Genomic DNA, 20752 nt, shown 5'->3' with positions numbered 1-20752 from the left:
TGTGTGTGTGTGTGTGTGTGTGTGTGTGTGTGTGTGTGTGTGTTGCACTGCACTGCAGTGTGGATTGGGATTTTGGCCTTGAGTGGCATATACTAGTAGGAGGACAGGGGGCAGCTTTGTCCCCCAGACTGCAGTGCAGAGTGGTTTGCCTCTGGAAAAAAGATGGTTTTGGTGTTTTATACTTCCTGCCTATATGTAGAAGCATGAGTGCTGAAGTGTCACTGATGAGATGGCAATCATTTTGCTCAACAAAAAGTGCTCCAGTGTAGTGGGGAGCAATTATTTTGCACCCCCCCCCCCCACACATACACACACACACACACACCTTATTTTCCTCCATGTTCTTCTGGCTGAAAATCATTTTAGATAACAAATATTGTGCCCATTTTGATTTCCACTGCCATTAACATTTGTAAGTGTAAACTGTACTCATGTTAAGTTCACTAAGCCTGAGTCATGTAATCATACTGTTTTGATCCATGTTTATCCAACTGGTGAATTTCTCTCCAATTTCTTTATAGCTCAGTGTAGGATGGAAGAAATTAGTGCTATCATTCTTATACTGGTAGTTTGACTTTAGTGTGTAAATGATGCACTGCCTTTATTATTCTGGAAACATCTGAGCAATGGAATGGTTACAAGGTTAACATACTATACAACCTTCCAGTAATCACCTGATAGGACTCCAAACTGGTATAGATAGTGTATGACCTCATTTGAGCAGATCTGTTATGTTGGTCAAACAAGACATTTTTGAAAAGATACAGCATAAATGAAGACATAAGAAGTATTTGCAATTGTGTGTGAATATAAAGATTTAAATTTAAGGTGAATCTTTATACAGAAATAAAAAAAAAACATTTTTCCATTCAGAATATGCAGCTTGATTATAATGTAGACAAGATATGATATCTAAAGCAAAACATAAAAGAAGTTCTAGTTACTACAAGTATACAAATATATATAAGGAAGTAAGGATAAGGATATTAAAATTAATATTTTTCTCTACTTACATCACTCACTCTGTCATGGGAGCTGTTCCGATGTGATGCCTTTGACTCTCCACTGGGACACTCACAGTCACTGCCCCGATATCTGTTCTGAGATGGCTTGAGCTAAAATGTCAGACATGAAAATGAATAATGTATAGAACAAAAACATGAACAGAGTAAAAACAGAATTATGTTTGATGTTATCGTAAAAACGATTATGTTTTATGTTATCTAATTCTGAAAGTTTCCAAGCATCGCTGTTGGCCTTCCTTTTGTTTCAACCACTGTCATTACACTAGCCTATTTCTTTTATATTTTATACAGTAGACAAGTTGTAGCAGAATGTTTCTTGGAATTGAATAAATCTGCATTTAAACATGATGGGATTATTGATTCTATTCAAGATTTTGGCCTACATCCGTAGTGCCTATGTCGTGGACTCTGCATAAGCATGTATTGGAGTTAGCATGTTAGGATAGCTGCAAAGGACAATATGAAGCAACCTGCATCACCTGTCTGCAGAATAGTTGAATGCTACAGGACTCCATGAGACACCCACCTTTTCAACTTACAGCCTGACAGCAATACAGTTTGTGGAATTAAGAACAACATTAAAGTTATGCAACAAATATAAAGATATTCAGTTTATACATTTAACCCATGTGATGCTCTGCTTTATTATACAGACTCCAACTTTGAAATGTTATATTCCTCAATTTATAAAAGTTGTTAGGTTATGTTATTTAAAAACTATGAAGGGATGCAATTTCAAAATATGCATTTAAATAGAGAATATCAGTCTGCCATGGTGGCAACATAATCTTTTTCCAAAAACTGCAGCATACTCAGGCAGCCAAAGAACATTTCCACTTTAGTAAAAAAATGTTCTTTAAGTACATGCTATGTAGTAGGCATGCTAACGGGTTGCTTGCATGCGTATTACAAGCTAGCAGAGCGATTACAGCTTTCAATGTTCTATCGCCAAAATGTGGAACAAATGGGCAAAATGTACAGCAGTTAGCAATATTACAAATAAGAAGCTTACAGAATGGCTAAATATGTTATTTTAAACTTAAAAAGTTATTCAGATGAATTGATATGATTGAATATTATTTTCCAAGAATACATGATAATTCTTTAAAATGAATGTGTGACAGACCCTTTCAATGTGGAACAACATAATGAGGTACACTTTGGGTGCTGTCTGTCAGTTTTATATTTTACTATAACTTAAGGCCTTCATATTCAAAATGTAAACTTGCTAGTGGTAATGACAGCACAAAAGTCACTCCAGATTATATGGAAAAGACCCTAAACAGACTACCCCAATACAAAAGCAAGTTCCAGTCCCATGTTCTATCAACCAAAACAGTGCATCTCCATGACAGATTTCAAGTGTGTACAGTAACACTTTGCATTAAATCTAAAATCTTTGGTATGGATTATTTCTGTGGTAGAACACTTGGTTTGGTTGTAAGGGATTATATTCTGAGAATTGTAACTAAATGCCATGATGCATGCATCTCTTCCATGGATTCCTGAAGTTGTACAATGGCTTCCTTCTATAGTTTAACACAGCAAATGGAAAGTTGAAATGTCTCCCATCTGACTGCAGATTCTGTTACCTGTTCAGTTCTCGTACATCCCAGCCTACAACACAGCAGTCATCACATTCTTGTTACAATTGGAACAAGGCAGAGATATTCATTCCCAATATAGAGCATTTGTTATTTTTTCACATTTGTTATTGTAAAATGCTACAGGTAGATGAGTTGCAACTTACTGTCATAGCTCTCAACCTGAATGCACAAATAATCTGGACAAAGTCTGACAGAATGGGGGACAAATGATCAAAAAATAGAGACAGACTTTAAATATTGCTCTTAGAAACTTAGAAAGTTGCTAGAATAGCAGGATTTTTTACAGCAGGCATTTTTCTGAAGGATATGAAGTCTAAAACACAAATGTACATCATTATTTAGTGACTTCAATCCTTAGATCATTCCAGTGATTTGCCAGAAAATCACAAATTTTATGAAGAACAGACCAAAAATATGAAGCAAAAATCTGGACATTCTGTGAAAATTTCGACATTTGAGAGGTATGCCTATTGTACTAAGGTATAGTTTCAAGTCTGGATTTGAGCTAATAATGTACATTTGACTGTTTACATGGCATTAACAGCAATGTGCATCTTGTCTGCTTCAGTGGAATAGAGGGATAATGCTTCAACTATGCACACAGAGTGTTTGAACAGGGGTTTAGACATATGAGAGCACAGGGAGGGAGGATGGTACATCTATCCTTGATGGAAGGTGCTCACACTGAGGATATATTCACATGGTTGGTTTCTGTGGTGGGAATTGGGGAAACAGAACTATGGTCTTGCCTGCATATGGGCAGGTTGTCGTAATGATGTTAGCCTTTTGTTAAAGTGATGGGTAGGGCAATGCTGAAACCCACTGCATGACATATCTAAGTGTGTTACTGGGTAGCACAGGGGGTGGAAAGTAGGATAAACATTCCTCGGTAGCAGTATGATGCTACTCCAGATGCACTGATCACTACATCTTTGCTAAACATAAGCCAGAGGTAGTCCAGGGAAGGTCACTCAGGCTGAATATTCCCAGTGTACAAGGAGAAACCTTGGAAGTAGCTGATGTTCAGCTGTTGAGAGCCAAAATAAGCAAAAACAATAATGCACTATGATGTACATCTCAGTCTACTTTTATCTCATTTATTTCACAGACCACTTTGAAGCTTCCATCTGGAGCCTTATTACATCAAATGCTTTCAAAGTCAGATGTTTAATCAATAAGATGAAATAAAGTGTCACTTAATTAAGAATTCACTTCCTCCCCCCAATGAAGAGTTATAGTAAAGTATATGCTTATCCAACTTTAATGAAGAGAAATCCCTCAGAACAATGCAATACCTTACTATCAGTACACAATGAATCTCTCAAATATAACCTGTTCTGTTATTTTATAAGTGGAAATTCTTAGCAGTAGTTAACTACTTCTGTAAAGAGGGTTTGACTAACAGTTTTTAAGGATTTCATATAATATCAAATGTTGTTTTACAACTCTTAATCAACTAATCAAGCTTCATACTTTAGGTACTACAGATGTTCCCACCTAAAGTAGAAATTCTTAACAGTGACAAACGGTTGAAAAAGAAAAGCTGCCAATTTCACTACCTAGAGGAAAAAACTGCAGCTTCTGCTTCATGAAAAGGTGATCTTTCAAACATTTGAAAAAAAAATTATACCTTTTGACCGTCTCATGCTTATTGAATTTCATCACTGTTTTTAAATTTGCAGTCTTTTCAGGAAAGCTGTTTCTCTCTTTAGTAACTTTTTCCATGAACTATATATCGTCTCACCTCCCCGATGAGCTATGTTATATCATTAAATAGTACCCTCTTGCTCACAGAAAAATCTCTTGTTTTCTTGAAATGGCACTCATTTGGACCCTCCAGTTAAAAACTTATTGTTTCTATCACATCTCCCTTAGCATCCTGTATTCAGAAATGTTTGTATTAAGCACTTCTATTTTTACTATAATCATTATTATTGTTACCTTAGAAAGTGGGCTGTTTTTAATGTCTTCCTCAGAAATGGTCTATGCTGCCTCTGTCCATTCAAAGATGAGTTTTCCATAATGGTGCATATTATACTAGAGTGGAATTTTGCCGCATGGCAATGAAGATTAATGAGGACTTTTACTTCCTTCTAGGGATGTTTCATCTTATGCACTCCAGTATCCCAGGAACCTTTCTCTCTGCTCTGACACATGACATACTTATTCCTAGACAACATAAGATGGTTTCTCTCAGTCCCTTCCCAGTTCTGCTGTTGCAAATGCTTCTACTCCCACAACAATGAGTACATCTTTCATTGCTTGCTGGCTCCCAGATGTTACACTTTGCATATTGTCTGCACTGAGAGCATAAACTGCAGCAGTTTAGATCAGGCAATCATTATGCACTTTCTAATATATTAGTCTCCCAGCATATATTTGAGTTTTTAGTAGGGGCTGTACTTTCTTCTCCAGATCTTGTGCAATGCCACTTACACAGACAATGAATAGAAGAAGCCCAGGTAAAGTCCCCCTTGGTACAACACTTTTTTTGAATGGCCCTGTTTACTAGTACTATCCACGTCCTTTCCTTTAACCCATAATTAAGCCACATTACCAACCTCTACTTATAGTAGGCATGTCAGAAATGTTTGTGGTAAGTGCCTTAATAATTATATTAGATTACTGGCATGGTTTTCCTGCAAGGAATCTATATGTAATGGGCCAGAGAACAGTGGTTTCCAAATATTCAAAAATTACTTTCATTAGTGATAACTACATGATTTTCTGCAACTCGCTATACTGAAACATTTACCATACTGAGACGCTGATCCACTTCCACACATTCACTGCTTTATGTCCTGTTGGATTAAACAAAAATTTGCTGAAGATTTCCACCTGTGATTGACTTCAAATGCCTTTCTAAGCAATTTGTGTAGCTGCAGAGGTCTGGTGAAAGCCTGACTTTGCTACTAAGATCCACTAATGAATTGTCCTCTTGAGTAATATGGAATGTTATTGCTGATATTACATGGTTTAATACATGGTGTCATATCTTGAGGGTTTTTGTGCAAACAGGGTGTGACATGGTACTTGGTGACCAGACTAACACTGCACTGTGTAGTAGGAACACCAAGGCTGTTATCTTGAAGGCTGGAATTGTGGCTTCATAACATAAAAAATGGTTATAAGCTCCAAAGGAGTGGCATACTGATGACTGATGTCTGTTTTTCAGCCTCTAGACTCTTTGAAACTATAGCAGTGAATGGGTACCACATCATATCAGGAAGGCCTATAAAATAATGGACTATGCTCATGGCTGCCCTTATGTAAACTGGCATTTATGAGAACAGGCTTCATGGCACCTCCACCCCCACTGCCGAACACATCCTTACCTACCACACTATGCAGATTACTTTTTTCTTCCTTTTTTTCTTATAGCTTGTCTTACCCTTCATTTTTACTGCAGTTATTCTTTCATTCATTCAACATCTAAGCAAGATTGTAGTCGTAAAACTGTGGAGGAAATATCTGCATTAAGCTTTCAGTGTAATAACTGCAGTGGACATTACTGTATTAAGCCAGGAATCTGGTGGCCACCAGGACCCCAGAAGTAACTGGATTTCAAAAAGCTCTGAAAACTGAATTTAGAATTTTTTTCTCAACAAAAACTTCTATATCACATGATTACCTGAACCAAAAACATGATCAAAGAAAGACATTTAGTCAAATCTTTACATTTGTATTTTCCTGCATTTTTCAGCACATCCAAACTGATCAATAATACACTGTAAAAACTGTAGTGGAAAGTATTGTATTAAGCTGGGGATCTGAGGCCTCCAGACTCCTGGAATCCATGAGGTTTCTAGATGCTCTGAGATGCATTTCAGAGTTTTTAAAAACAACCTTTTCACCCAACGATGGCCTGATTGAAAACCATGATTAAGAAAAGAAATTCAGTCTCTCTCTCTCCAATTTTGCTTTTCCTGGCATTCCTTCAACACACTCTAACTGACCAAGACTATCCTGTAATGCACGCTTTCAACACTCCTTAATTGACCAAGACAACCTGGTAAGAACTAGGTACTGTTACGCAAACAGAAGCCAAGGGGCTATAAATGCTCTAAGGTGCATTTTACAGTTTTTTTCCAACCTTTTTATCCAATAATGACCCTAACAAAAATCAATCTTACTTTTTTATTTCAAGGAAGAAATAAGCTATATCCAAGTTTTAATGCACAAAGATAACCTAGTACTGCTCACAATTAACTGAGAAGACAAACACTCATGAGGATACATGCAGCCTCATTCACTCTTGAGAATATATATCTATATCTATCTATATACATAAATATATATATACATATATACATATATATATATATATATATATATATATATACATATATATATATATATATATATATATATATATATATATATATATATATATATATATATATATATATATATATACATACATACATATACACATATGGATCTACTTTGATCCAGCAAATTTACATTTCACTGAAACGTAAATTCGCCACCTCACTTTCGCGAAAGTGCATTTTTTTGAAAATGCACTTTCATGTAAAAACAAACATAAAACCTAGATAAAAAAAACAAAAACACACTAAACATAATTATGCAGGGGGGCAAACCCCCTGCATCCCCACCCCCCATACTTTAATATTCTCACTCCGAGATTGCACTACAGTGGTGAAAAGAGAATATTCCCTTATCCCCGCTGTACCATGATCTCAGCAATAGTTTGCTTAGTTATACCTCAACACTAAACGTTGGTGTACAACTAACGTTACATGCAAACTGCATGTTTTTATTTCTTTTCTGTAGTTATTTTTATTTTTGTTTTTACACAAAAGTGCATTTTCGAAAAAAATGCACTTTAGTGAAAGTGAGGTTGCGAATTTACGTTTCCATGAAACGTAAATTCGCTGGATCTAATGGGATCCATATTATTTCATGCTTTTGTTGTGTTCTTTAAATGCATATTTATATCTATGGTGAAATGCAGTGCTATCTGTGTGCATATTCTTTTCTTTCCTGAAATGTTATGCTACTGATAATGGTTATAACGACTATTTTTGCTGCTTATTGATTACTTGTTTATTTGATTTAAATGAGTTTATAAATTTAATTAGTCAAGGATATACGCAGTAATACATTTGTAAGTGTTTGTGGCTTTTTATTGTTTCCCTATCTGACCTTGTTTGTGTAACTGCAAAGCTACTGTTAATCTCTGATTCTCAAGGCTCAGGCACAGAGGTGACTAGCTGAAATAGGAACTTATTAGTAGGTTAAAACAACATTAGAAGTTAAAGTACTGTAGGTCTGATTCCACCAGTTAAGTTAGCTTACTGTGCTTGGTAGTCACTGTTTTGTAACACACTGCATTTGCATAAGCAGCCGGTGTATAAGAACACGCTTAAAGATTTACCCAAATTTTGTTCCAGCATGATCTTCTGCAGTGTGATTTTCCATTAAGATGATCCATACAGCAGCTGACCTCCAGTGCATTTGCTTGGATTGTTGCTGCTGCTGGGGATAAAGGTGATCATTGTTCTCACTCTATTAAGACTTAAGTAGTCCTCAAACATTGCAATTCTTCAGTTATCCTACAATGCATAGTGTCTTTAGTTTAGAGAGATATTTGTACACTTTTCTTAACCTGCAAACTCAACTTTTTATTTGAAACAGTTTACTAAGTACAATGAAGCTAGGCTCAGGGCTCCCACCCCTTCCAAACTGACACCACTGGTAATATTAGGCAAAGACGAGACCCACGTTTTTTTTTCTGCTCCACAGGTCATTAGAGTGAAAAGTCACAACAAAGTGCCTTAAGTATGGACCTTCCCTATATTGTAACTGTTTAGTTAAGCATCTCCTGAATTAGTGTTGTGAAATGTCACTGTTGTTGATATCTCCTGCCTTAGAAGAGTGCAACTTCCCCTTTCACCTTATTTTATGAATACTAAGGTGTCTCAGGAATAAGTTTCATAATGGACTCCCTTCCTACTGCAGCCTATTTATTATTTAATCTACTGCTGTACGCTGCACACACATCTTTTGGTCTCTCAGTTGTACAGCACATTAAGTTACTATTGAGTTTTGGCAGCTGCCTCTTCCCTGTCTGCAACATATATCTCACTCCTAACTCCCTGTCCACTTTCCCCCCATCTGGAATGGCCCAGTTCTACCTTCTTTTGCACCTCATACTACTATTTAATATGCCATCCTTTTCTGTCTTGCTGACATGATCTTCCCTGCTTTTCAAGTTAATATGTCCAACATTTTACTGTTCTTTTTTAACAATGGCAGCACTATTTTTGTATCCTTGCCTATTAAGACATTTTGACTTACCTTTTGATAATTCTTACTGATGGTTTTCCTACAGGACTCTGTTTGATGCTACCTGGTTTCACTTCTCTCCTCACCCTATCCCATTCCATCCCACCCCTGACATCACAGCCTTTATACTGGGCCTACCCCCTCCTTATCTGAATTCCAGCCTATCAAAAAACAAACTAACTTGTCCTACCTGCAGCAACATAACCATCTCACAAATAACCAGTCAGAGGCTCTCTCTCCTCCCAACCACAAAAATTACATTTGCCCTATCTGCTCTTCATACTATTACACTCACCTAGATTTCTTATTAGTGTCCTTAGTTATATTCTGCTTTTTATCTCTCTGAGTTCAGGCATCATTGATACTAATCCATTTTTCATTATTACATAATTAGAATTAACTAATAAGACAAATCTTCTCCACCTGTGTCTTTTCATTAACTCTACCTCTGCCTCCCTCTAGTTCATGCTAGACACTACACTTCACTTTTTTCTCTTCTCTATAACTAGCAAAATTTCAAATGTTTCTCCAAGCAACATACTACTTTGTGCTGCTACTCTCCAACAAGCTATCACTGCATACTTTCACCTCTGTATACCTCTCCTACTGCAGTTTTCTCAGCATGCTATGGAATCAGGAATAGCTATACCAGTATATCTTCATTTTCTTTATTTTAAGCACAAAATACTTCACTGCCTCCACTCTACTCAAAAAATAAAAGTCATACAGGTCTCCGATAAAACAATACACTAGCTCTCAAAAATCCCACACTGTGGTGATGTCCATTTCAACCCAGGACCTGAAAACTCATATATAATTCCAAATATGAAAGAACCATTCCTACAAAATTGTGAATTAACCAACCCTTGTTCATATACCACCTCAAAATATACATCTTCCCAGTGGTACTGTCTTATCATTAAACAATTACCCATCCATAGTAATCAAACTAGTAAATCACCTGCACTACCCTATCAATCTCCCACTCGTCTTCCAAAAATTAAATATTGTCACTAACAGCCTCTGTAGCATTTGTAACAAAATTACAGAGCTACATGCCTTGGTATCACAGTGTAAACCAATATTCTTGCCATCACAGAATCCTGGATTAAGTCTAACATTAAAGACTCTGAACTACTTCCTCCAGGTTACAGTATTATCAAAGCTGATAGGCCACACAAGAAAGTAGGAAGGGTGACCTTAATGTATTCACGCTTATACAATCTCTCTCCCTATTCATACAACATCCAAAAATTTCAAAATGCCATAATACTAGTAGCACTGCTAAAGCTAAACAATAAAAAAACAGCTATATTTTGTTTCTGCCTACATCCCACCTGGAATTAGCTAACAACTTTAGAAGAAATCTTCTAACGGACGACTAAATCAAACTAGGTGATGAAAATATTGGCTGGTAAAACCTTACATCAGACATTTCCTCAGCTAGTATAAGCCTTTATGGCTGCACACAACTTATCAAAACACACTTAGATTTATTAATACCAAGAGTTAAGGAGTCAAAGTTCAGTTCTAGACTGGATAGTGGTTTCTGACCCTAATAAATTACTAACCTCTGGAACTTATCCAAACTCATTTAGTGACCAGCGCTTGGTTTATACCCAAAGAAATACTACCCACCAACCTAACGCTCACCAACTTAACCTGAAGCCCATTTAACTTCAATATAAACTCCCTCGTCAATTCTTTGAAAGCTTTTAATTGGTCTGTTCTAAATCTCTTCCACTCAACAAGGCAGGCGATACTTTAAAATACTTATCCGTAAATATTTTAAGCAACCACACTCCATTCCACAAAAAGAGACTGAAAATTAGACATGCACCATGCCTTACTACCCAGACAAAATCTATAATATTTAACAGAAACAAAGCTTGGAAAGAATTAATTAAACTTAAAAATCCCTATGACTTGCAACTTTACAGAGAATTGTACAATCTGAGTAAAAAGCAAGTTAAACTAGATAAAAAAACACACAAGAACTAAATAACACACACACACACACACACACACACACACACACACACACACGCACACACACACACACACACACACACGCGCACACACACACACACACACACACACACACACACACACAAACACACACACACACACACACACACACACACACACACACACACACACACACACACACACACACACACACACACACACACACGCACACACACACACACACACACACACACACACACACACACACACACACACACACACACACACACACACACACACACACACATATACAGTATTATAGCCATCTACCACTTCATCACAAAAATGACTCCAGAACATTCTGGACATCAGTACATAACATATGCAGGCTCAGTTAAGAAACCCAACCCTTCTTTTAATAGCTTGCCATTAGAACTTGCATCCCTGTTCAATACTTACTTCAAAAAAGGCATTAGCCCCCTAACTAAAAACTCTTCACCCCCATCCAGTGCATCTACCACCCTCTTCATAACACCCAGTCCTAGTAATTCAGCAAACAATTTAGACCAAAACAAACATTATCCTAGCCCATAGACACTAATACTTCCTTTACCCCCCCCCCCCAGTATCCCCATCTGAACCCAATTTACCCTCTATATCCTTTGCTAGCAACTTCCACTTAGGACTGGTCTCCACATCAATGATATAAAAAAAGTCTACTTAAACTCAAACCTTGCTCCACTGCAGCTGACAACCTCTCACATGAATAACTAAAGATGGCTGCCAAAGCCATAGCATGCCAAGTCTCTATTCTTATCAAGATCAATATCAGAATGATATGTACCTTCACTATGGAAGAAATCCTATATTATCCCTCTTCATAAAGATGGCATCTCAGCTGATGTCTCTAACTTTTGGCCTATAGCAATATTATTGCGTCTCTTAAAACTTCTTGAAAAATGCATTCATAAGCAGCTCCTCCACTGTCTTCTAAAAGAATGGCTCTTAACAGTCACCAAACATGGCTTCCACCCAACACACAGTACAACTACTGAATGTCATTCATTGACATCATAAGCAAATAGAGGGACTCCGGCAATCTTGTTTCCTCCTTATTCCTTCACCTGTCAAAAGCTTTTGAGACAGTTCCTCACCTTAAACTCCTGTATAAACTGTTAAAACTAAATACTCCCTAGAAACACACCAAACACAAAGTGATAAATTCTGGGGTACCAAGAAGGAGGCAACAGTATTTAAAACTCAAAATTTATTAGAACAAGTTTAGCGCTTTCATTCCATACATCACATGGAACTTCTTTAGAACTATATCTGAAACTTCTTTTGTCCCAGTCCCCTTCAATAAACATATCACACCAAATGACATTTGATGACCTTTATTAAACTTCCATAACATAACTCTGATAACCAACCTTTATTAATTAGAACTGAACATAGTATAGTTGATTTTAATGACAGCATTAACATCCTTATAATGTAAATCAGGACAGCGTACCTACTCATCCTGCCCCAGTAAGCAGCGTCCATACTTCGGCTGACTTACTTTACTTATGAAGCAGTGTCCAAGAGCTCGCTTCATATCCCATTTAATCAAAGCATAAACATCCTTGCAATGTTAATCAGGACAGCATACCTACTCATCCTACCCCAGTCAGCTTCATATCCCATTTATTGAATTATCCATCCATCCAAATCATTCAGGATGACGTGACCTTACTTATCCTGACCAAGTACGCAACATACATACCTCTCCTTGCTTACTTTACTTAAGAAGCAGCGTCCCAGACTCACTTCATACACCATTTATTGAAATACCTTCCAACCAAATAAACAGTATCCTTAGCTCTGCTTGTTTATTTATTTAGCAAGCGTACTCCAACTGTTCACTTTCCTTTCACAAATCCTCAAAATGAAAATCCAAACACAAGAGGGGAAACAGAAGAGGGCAAGCCTTCTCTTTTTTCTCCACAATCCCTCTCTTCTACCAGAATTTCAACCACCTAACACCCATACCCAGGGGGAAGGGGTGATTCAGTCAAACATCATTCGATGTACCAAAATGAATTAGAGCCTAACCACCACGGCTGAAATGGTACACTTTATTACAAAACAAAAAGTAAGCGCTTTCACGATCACTGACCGTTTCATCAGACTAACCTTCATGAAACATCACAACACATTTAAACACCCATTTGACCCATGAATGTTTGATTCCAATTAAGCACAATCGATAGAGCAATCACATTCACATAGTTTTCCAACACCTTCTCAGATAAACAACCCCTCCATTAGAGACCATATATATAAAACATGTTGTATTGCCTATGTGAAAAGCGCCCTACAAATATGTAAAAATGTATAAGAAACACATAATCAACAATGCAACAAATAAAAGGTATATATATAAAAATATATAAATATGCATAACACTATATAAATGAGGTCATACTATGTAAAATATATATATATATATATATATATATATATATATATATATTAGTGTTTAAGTGCTCTTGCTTTGAGAAAGGGTTTGAGTGATACTGTTTCATTTATCCCTGGTGGTCTGTTTGCATTATACTTAATGATCCATCTTTGTTCCACTGCTTCAGTCCTGTTTCTCAAAGCTCCTCCTCTCACCCCGTTCTGCGAGGACCTCAAGTACAAAGAATTTATAAATGTGGTCTATACCTTCTGCCTCTACGTGCTTAGCCTATGCACTGTTCTCTTTGCTAGTCATTATATCCTTGTTGTGTTCTAATATATGACCTTTCAACATTCTGTTTGTTTTCCCTAAATAAAAAACCTTACAAACCTGGCAGAAGCTAAAATAAACAACATGTTTAGTCCTACAATCTGCATAGCACTTTCAATAGAGCATTGTGGATGTGTGAATGTCATACAGGAATATATATAGCTACAAGCTGTGCAATTTTTGCACATATAAGTTCCCAATCTAAATGATAAACTGCCTATTGCAGGTGTTTGCATTTTATAACATAACTGTCATTTGAATGATCTCTTATTTTTAAAGGAGAAGGAAGGTTTATCATCTAACACTTTTTTAAATTCATCCTTCTGAAGATGTCCCTGGACAAACTGGTTTGTTACCAAACCTCATTTATACATAATTAAAATCACATGGTACAATGTTAGACTCAACCTATCAATTAAAATTGATTGCAAAGTAAAACCATACACAAGAATGAAAATAAAATAACAATAAACTATGTAGCATCATAGCATTTTAACATTAAAACAGAATTAATAGCCACTGAATCATTGAAACCTGGAAAACACTTTGCATTGACTAAAATTTGCCATTTTAATTCACATTTATTAAGATGTTCTTCTATAACAAAACCTCTGTCTTTTGTTAAATGTTCCATATCTACAAAAGCAAAATTGTGGTCTTTATTTTCTTGTGTGTGTCTGAAAAGGTCATTTGTGATCTTCAATTTTTGTTGATCTTGCATGTGTTCATCAATTTGATTCTTAAGCATCTTCTGTGTTTTCCCTATATATAAAGCAGGACACTTGGAACACAAAGTTCCATACACCACATTTTTGACTTAAAACAATAATGCCCTGCATGACAAAATATTCTTTATGTCAAATAATGACACTACATCCAGAACTTTGAGTTCCTGCAAGATGCGTTCTTCCCAGATGAATAAAATGGAAGTCTGTCAGGACCAAATTCTCAATGGATAGACTAACCTTTAATTGGCAAGATGGTACCATCACAAGAGAGGATTGTCACTCAAGGAGAACACACAGAGGACAATTTCCTAATGTGAGTTTTAGTTCATACTTAGTTAATAGGGGACCCACAGTCAGACGTAACCATCAGAATAAGTTAGCCAATAGGTAGTACAAGCCAGGAAATAATAAAATTAACAATCACAACCCAAGCTTTATACCTAGGGATGAGATCCAGGTGATCACCTCTTCATACACAAGTTCTTGGGTCAGGAAAACCAGGCATTCAAAGATCTAGACATTGAACTTTAAAAGTCAAAAGAGCAGGTGACCAGTATCAGGATGAAGGCCACTGCAGCAGAGTCTAAGGTGGATCTAGACTGACTGACCTTGTTCATTTTCCATATGTTTTTCAATCTCATTGCCAAAATTGGAAGCAATGGTCTTTCTTTGACCCTTTTTTCAAATCCATCTGGACTTGTTGGATAGTAACAAGGAAGACGTTGGAAAATGACTGGCACAATCATGAATAGCAGTCTTCAACATCCAACATTTTTTTAAATATCATACAGGCATCAGTGAAAATGAAGGCAATGGTGTTACTTCATTACCGTAGCTAATGGCCACACTAGCACTAGTCCTTTCTGGATTTCCTAAGCCTGTACCTGTTTTTGGCACTGAATGCGGTCATTTTCATCCAATGATTACAGAAGATCTAATCAAACTGAGTGCCAGAAAAGGCTTATGTACATTACCAGTGAGCACACCCCTAAAGGTAGCAGTGAGGGCTAAAGGAAGATGAGTTTTAGAAGATACTGGAAATCCAATTTTGTGGACAGGCACAATTCAGAGGAAAAAGTAGACCCTTTAGAGTCTCAAGGGATGTCTTCACAAATAATGATCAACAGGTAGGTCTACTTAAAAAGTGAAAACATCTGAATACTTTCATTGGATACAAACTCACGGAAGAGGGAAATCATAAGACAGGGGACATATTTTGGTCCCTAGAGTATAAGGGCATCCTGGCTGCTGATTCTGAGTTCTTGCATCCATAAGTCTGGAGTATTCTGTATGCAATGCATCATACCACACTGCATGACAGTGTCACGACATGGAATAGTATATTCAGTCATCCTCTCACAAAACAAACACTTACATCAATTTCATATCTACTTTTTACTTTGAGTTAAAACTTTGCTTTACTAAAAAACTTGACTTTTCTGATCTTATCAATGCATCTAACATTCATCTGCCATTTGTGATAGTCTTAAGTCTATAGCCTGGTACTCCACCCAGATTTAACATCAATGCCACAGTTTTAGGATCATCTGAAAATACATACAACTTGCTACTCAATTCATCTGTCAAACCAGAAATTAGCATGGGTAATAGCATTTGCCTAGATAGTAATTTTGCAACTCATGACATACTACCTGTTCCGTTGCTAATATTAACGCCATTCTACACTGTAATGCTTTCTGTTTGTTTACTAACTCTCTGCCTGTGATTCCTGAAATATCTGACTTGAAATACCTGTGTTCACTGCACTGACTGTTATGAGACAAACTAATATTCACCTTACTGAAATGTAAGTAAATATTTTGTTTTCTTAGCATCTCTGTTATAATTAAAATAAATAGTGGTAATTGGCATGATAAATTATCTTCAGTGCACTTCAACTGAAAGCAAAATAAATAATACTAATTTCCTTGGAAAATAACCTTTTTATTTATGCACAGTGACAAATCAAAGTCACTAGTATTTGTATTGTATTCATATGGCCATATAGGGAAAGGCAGAACAAAGTCAAAAGTAAAGAATGCAACATGCCTGAACTTAAAAATCTTTGGGAGATAAGATTTGCAACCTTTACAGAGTTCATTCATTAATATATCTTCCAAGAAAGGGCTAGCAGCAAACCACAGAGGTTTTGTTTTACTGTTATAAAACTGCAGAAAAGGCAAAAATAGGGAAAGATAAAAATGAGACTTGTAAATGGGAACAGTATTTTTAATGGAGGAAATCAGAATATACTATAACACTGGAGAATTATGTACTCAGACACACTGTTTCATGAAACAATGTATTTGCACTGTCTCCATTTAGTAGACCCACAAATAACAACACTATTCTATACAAATATATTTAAAATACTCCACTTACAAAAGTATGTCACAGTGACTGCAGACAACTGTTAAGAAAGCACTTCATGTCTATGGTGCAGGTACAAGTCTATTTTGTTTTGAGCTCAGATGGTATTTTCTTTTATTACTTCACCCTGTGCTCCAACCATGTTTTACATCACAGTGTTTCATAACGAGACAGCTACCCTTCAGCATTATTTACTTGTTGACCAGGAAAGTCTGACGGGGCAGACGCCATTTTCAGTGGAAGTCCAAGGAGAAAAGTTCTATCACAGTACATTTATATTAACAACTGAATTTTAGACAATTTTCAGAAAAAAACAATAGCTACGTTTCTCAGAAGAACAAACATAGCTACAAGACAGGTATATACACTAAAGCATTTACATTAACATGTAGAAGTGTACACAGTTCAGGTAGCTCTAAATTCTGCAAGAAATAAATGGATTTATACTGTAGAAAGCAAAACATTGTAAAGAAGTTTAGTGTTTAGTTCAGGTAGCTCTAAATTCTGCAAGAAATAAATGGATTTATACTGAAGGCAAAACATTGTAAAGAAGTTTAGTGTTCTTACATTTCAGTACAGAAAGGTCTGTAAAGTGTTCAAGAGACAAAATGAAGGGTATAGTTGAGAGATAAGGTATAAAATTATGTGTGTGGGGGGGGGATATTATTGTTTTACAAGAGGATAGTGGTGATACCATATAACAGAGAGAGCATGGTACAGGTTTAGTTCTATCTAAGCTGCATGTTCCAAATTGGTGTATCTGGAAGGCTTATAACTTAAGTATATAAAGATTCCATGAGGGGGTAAGGGTAGTTAGCAAACAGAAAGATGAGAAGTAATGTTTAACAGTGGGAAGAGGGGTATAATGAGTCATGTGTAGTGGGAAAGTTGTTAGGTTTGTATTGATTCAAGTATAGAAGGATAAAATATTAGGGACTGCTGATAAGCAGTTTGTGATTTCACTAGATGTCTCAACCTGGTGATGAACACGAGAAAGGCCAGGTTTAGGTAAAGTATTATTTAATATGAATTTTATTTGTTTTGAGTTGTCTCTCACCTTGTGTATCCTTCCTCCAGTGATCATTTTATTCTAGTTCCTAACATATGAAACTTGAAGTTGGGTTGGGAAAAACAGAGGAACAAATGTTCTTTATACATCCAGGGTTGACTTTTTATGCTGTATTCCCATCTCCCTGGATTGGTCAGCAACCACAGTGCAGTTGTTGAAAGAGCAAGCCTGCTGCAGCTGGATGTCTATATGTAATTGGATTTTGGCTGGATTTTTGTGTTTTCCTGGGCATGTGTAGTACTTTCCTGGCTTGCTATTATGTATTTGACAATGGTTCTTAGAAGCTGACAGTCATCCTCTCCATAGGACAGGACAGACAGCATAACATACTCATCATCTACTGGTCACGTCATTTTACACTCGGACTTTGGACACAAACCTGTGGCACAATGCTGGAACTCAGTGTTCAAGCCCTCTACAATAAAGAGCTGGCTATATGCACACTTACATCTTAATTTGTCTTTGGCATTGGCTGTGGCTGAAACAAAGATGTACTGGAGCATCCCTCCATCACTAATTAACAGACAAAGAACAAACAAGCACTTAGTTCTAGAACAGACCTTGGAGAACAATGCTGATGTTAGATCAAAATCCTTTTATTTTTATTCGATGTTGATAAGCTAAAACCTGTGAAATGTGCTCATCTTCCCTTGTAACATACTGAAAGAATAGTTCAACCTAGTTCTAAGTGCTGCATAGGTAGTAGGGGGTAGGGTGGGGCATCCTTTCTTTCCTGTTGTTATTGCAGGTATCTACCTGCCAGCTTTACAGACAAGACTAGGTATGCATATGCATAACTTCAGTACTAAATGAAGCATAGGCATAACTGCAGTATTAAATGAAGTGCAGGCATAACTGCAGTACTAAATTAAGAAAAGAAAATTGACCAGAAAAGAAAGCTGACTACCATATCTGACTGCAAGACTCAATTCCACAGTCATGCAATGATGTTTATAATATTCTGCATGAAGTTCCCATAAGGTTACATGCTTTCATATTCCTCAGTTAGATTTCTTGGGCATGCATAAAGCCAAATATAGATCAAACTAAATGTGACCCAGCAAGCCTTGTGGAACTTTAACTTTCAACTCAGTTCCATTTTGAAAAATCCATTATGAAAGTTGACAGAGTAACTGCTGGACTGCTTATGTAGAGCCAACATACCTTTTAATGTCACCAACGATGTGGGCTTAACCACCAGTAGTGTGGGTCTGAGACATGAGTGTGGGGTGTGTTTGAACAAGATTTGAGCCTTAACTTGGACATCACATTTTCCACTAATTTATGGATTACTAAAGATGACAACTGTTCACTGGCATTCTGGTTTGTGGAATCCTTGTTTGGCGATACCATACTGCAGATTTCTGGCTTTGTGGACATTTTTTACTTATCACCAAATGATACTTGGAAGTACTCTGCATTTCTACTTGGTTTTAATGCTGTAAGGAAATCACAAAAGGTATAGCACACAAGTGGGGGTAGCTCCTCTGGGCATGTCCTGCTTATGTCATTTTTCATCCTGTAACACTAATGTAGGAATTATAAAGTAAAAAAGTAAATCTCTATAAGAATTTAAGGACACACCTGATGAGGGAGTGTGACGATTCTCATATGATTAGAACTTTAAGTAAGGACATGTGAAACCATGTACAGGCAGGTCTCTCTAGAGAAAGTGGTTAAACAAAACAAAATATATGCCTTAAAATGTGGCATGCATGCAGTAAAAAGGTTAACATTCTTTGGAGATTATGATATTGATATATGATGTGGCCCATTCTACCGGAAATTTTGTTATTTGGAGGCACAGTGTGCAAAACCTCAGCTTTATTGTGGTAATTCTTGTTGCAGTTAACAAAAAATATCAGTTAATTAGTGGCATTACTTCCAGCTTTCTAGTGTTGAGTCCCACACAGGTTAAATCAAAACTAATGTTGGATGTAAGGTCCTTTAGTGGTGATCCTAGAAAAATGCCTTACAAGACCTGCTTTTTACTTAAAGAAGTTTCATTTTCTAGATTGCTCACTGTTTGGCATAGCTGTAAGCCAGTTGTTGGATATTCTATGATTCCTAAATGAAGAGGCACAGAGTGCTTGTCAGATCCCAACACAGAAGGCTCTAATTAAAATTATTTCTGTATTAACAACAAGCAGCTTACATACAATAAAAATTTCAATGTGGAGTCAACTGTCACAGTTTGCTACCCTTCCCCAAAAGCCACATATTCACACACACAGACACACAAACACACACACACACACACACACACACACACACACACACACACACACACACACACACACACACACACACACACACCATCAGTGATGATGTCCAACTCTTAACAGAGAGTAGTTGTCTGTTATGAAACAAACCAGCATCTTCCTTTAATATGAAATCAGAATTGCATTAAATAAATGTAAAGTTTTATTAAATAAATGTACATATATATTACTTCCTGTCCAACCAGTGTATAATTTAACCAAAGACTACATTCCCACAGGGTCTAAACATCTATGTTTGGACAGTGGGGAATATTCAGTGCACAAATCCAAAGAAGAAAGACTCCCCATCTGCCCGCTGCAAAATCCTACCCAACATCCCTAACCACCCTTGGGTTGCTGTGTTACTATTCAACAGTGTCATTTCCATGTGTGAGAACAAAAATGAAATCTTACCTTTCACTACTTAGTTAATAAAATCAGAAAGAGAGTCACTTTATAAACTCAATCTGAAAAGAAGAAACTGTGACATCATCACCTGCAGATCCACATCCCCATATCCTTCATTTCACAAGTGCATATTAAATGTATCTGCACAATACTAATTTTACTCAGCCAATGTGGCTATTTTTCATTATATTTTAATAATTTGTTAGCTGGACAAGTATACTGATCTGCATGGAA

The 20752-nt window shown here is 36.6% G+C and overlaps 1 protein-coding gene across 1 annotated transcript in view; it reads right to left on the bottom strand.

The window, feature by feature from the left end:
- AUTS2 (activator of transcription and developmental regulator AUTS2) overlaps window positions 1-20752 on the bottom strand; it is a 3698117-nt gene that overhangs the window by 2602858 nt on the left and 1074507 nt on the right. Inside the window, exon 3 of the mRNA XM_044054863.1 lies at window positions 1014-1115. Within this exon, the coding sequence (XP_043910798.1) occupies window positions 1014-1115 (102 nt within the window). The remainder of the gene's footprint in view (window positions 1-1013; window positions 1116-20752) is intronic.

The sequence above is a fragment of the Protopterus annectens genome, chromosome 13.part0, assembly GCF_019279795.1.
Source record: "Protopterus annectens isolate FY-2018-M chromosome 13.part0, PAN1.0, whole genome shotgun sequence".
NCBI lineage: Eukaryota > Metazoa > Chordata > Ceratodontiformes > Protopteridae > Protopterus > Protopterus annectens.
This window is presented reverse-complemented; position numbering and strand designations above follow the sequence as displayed.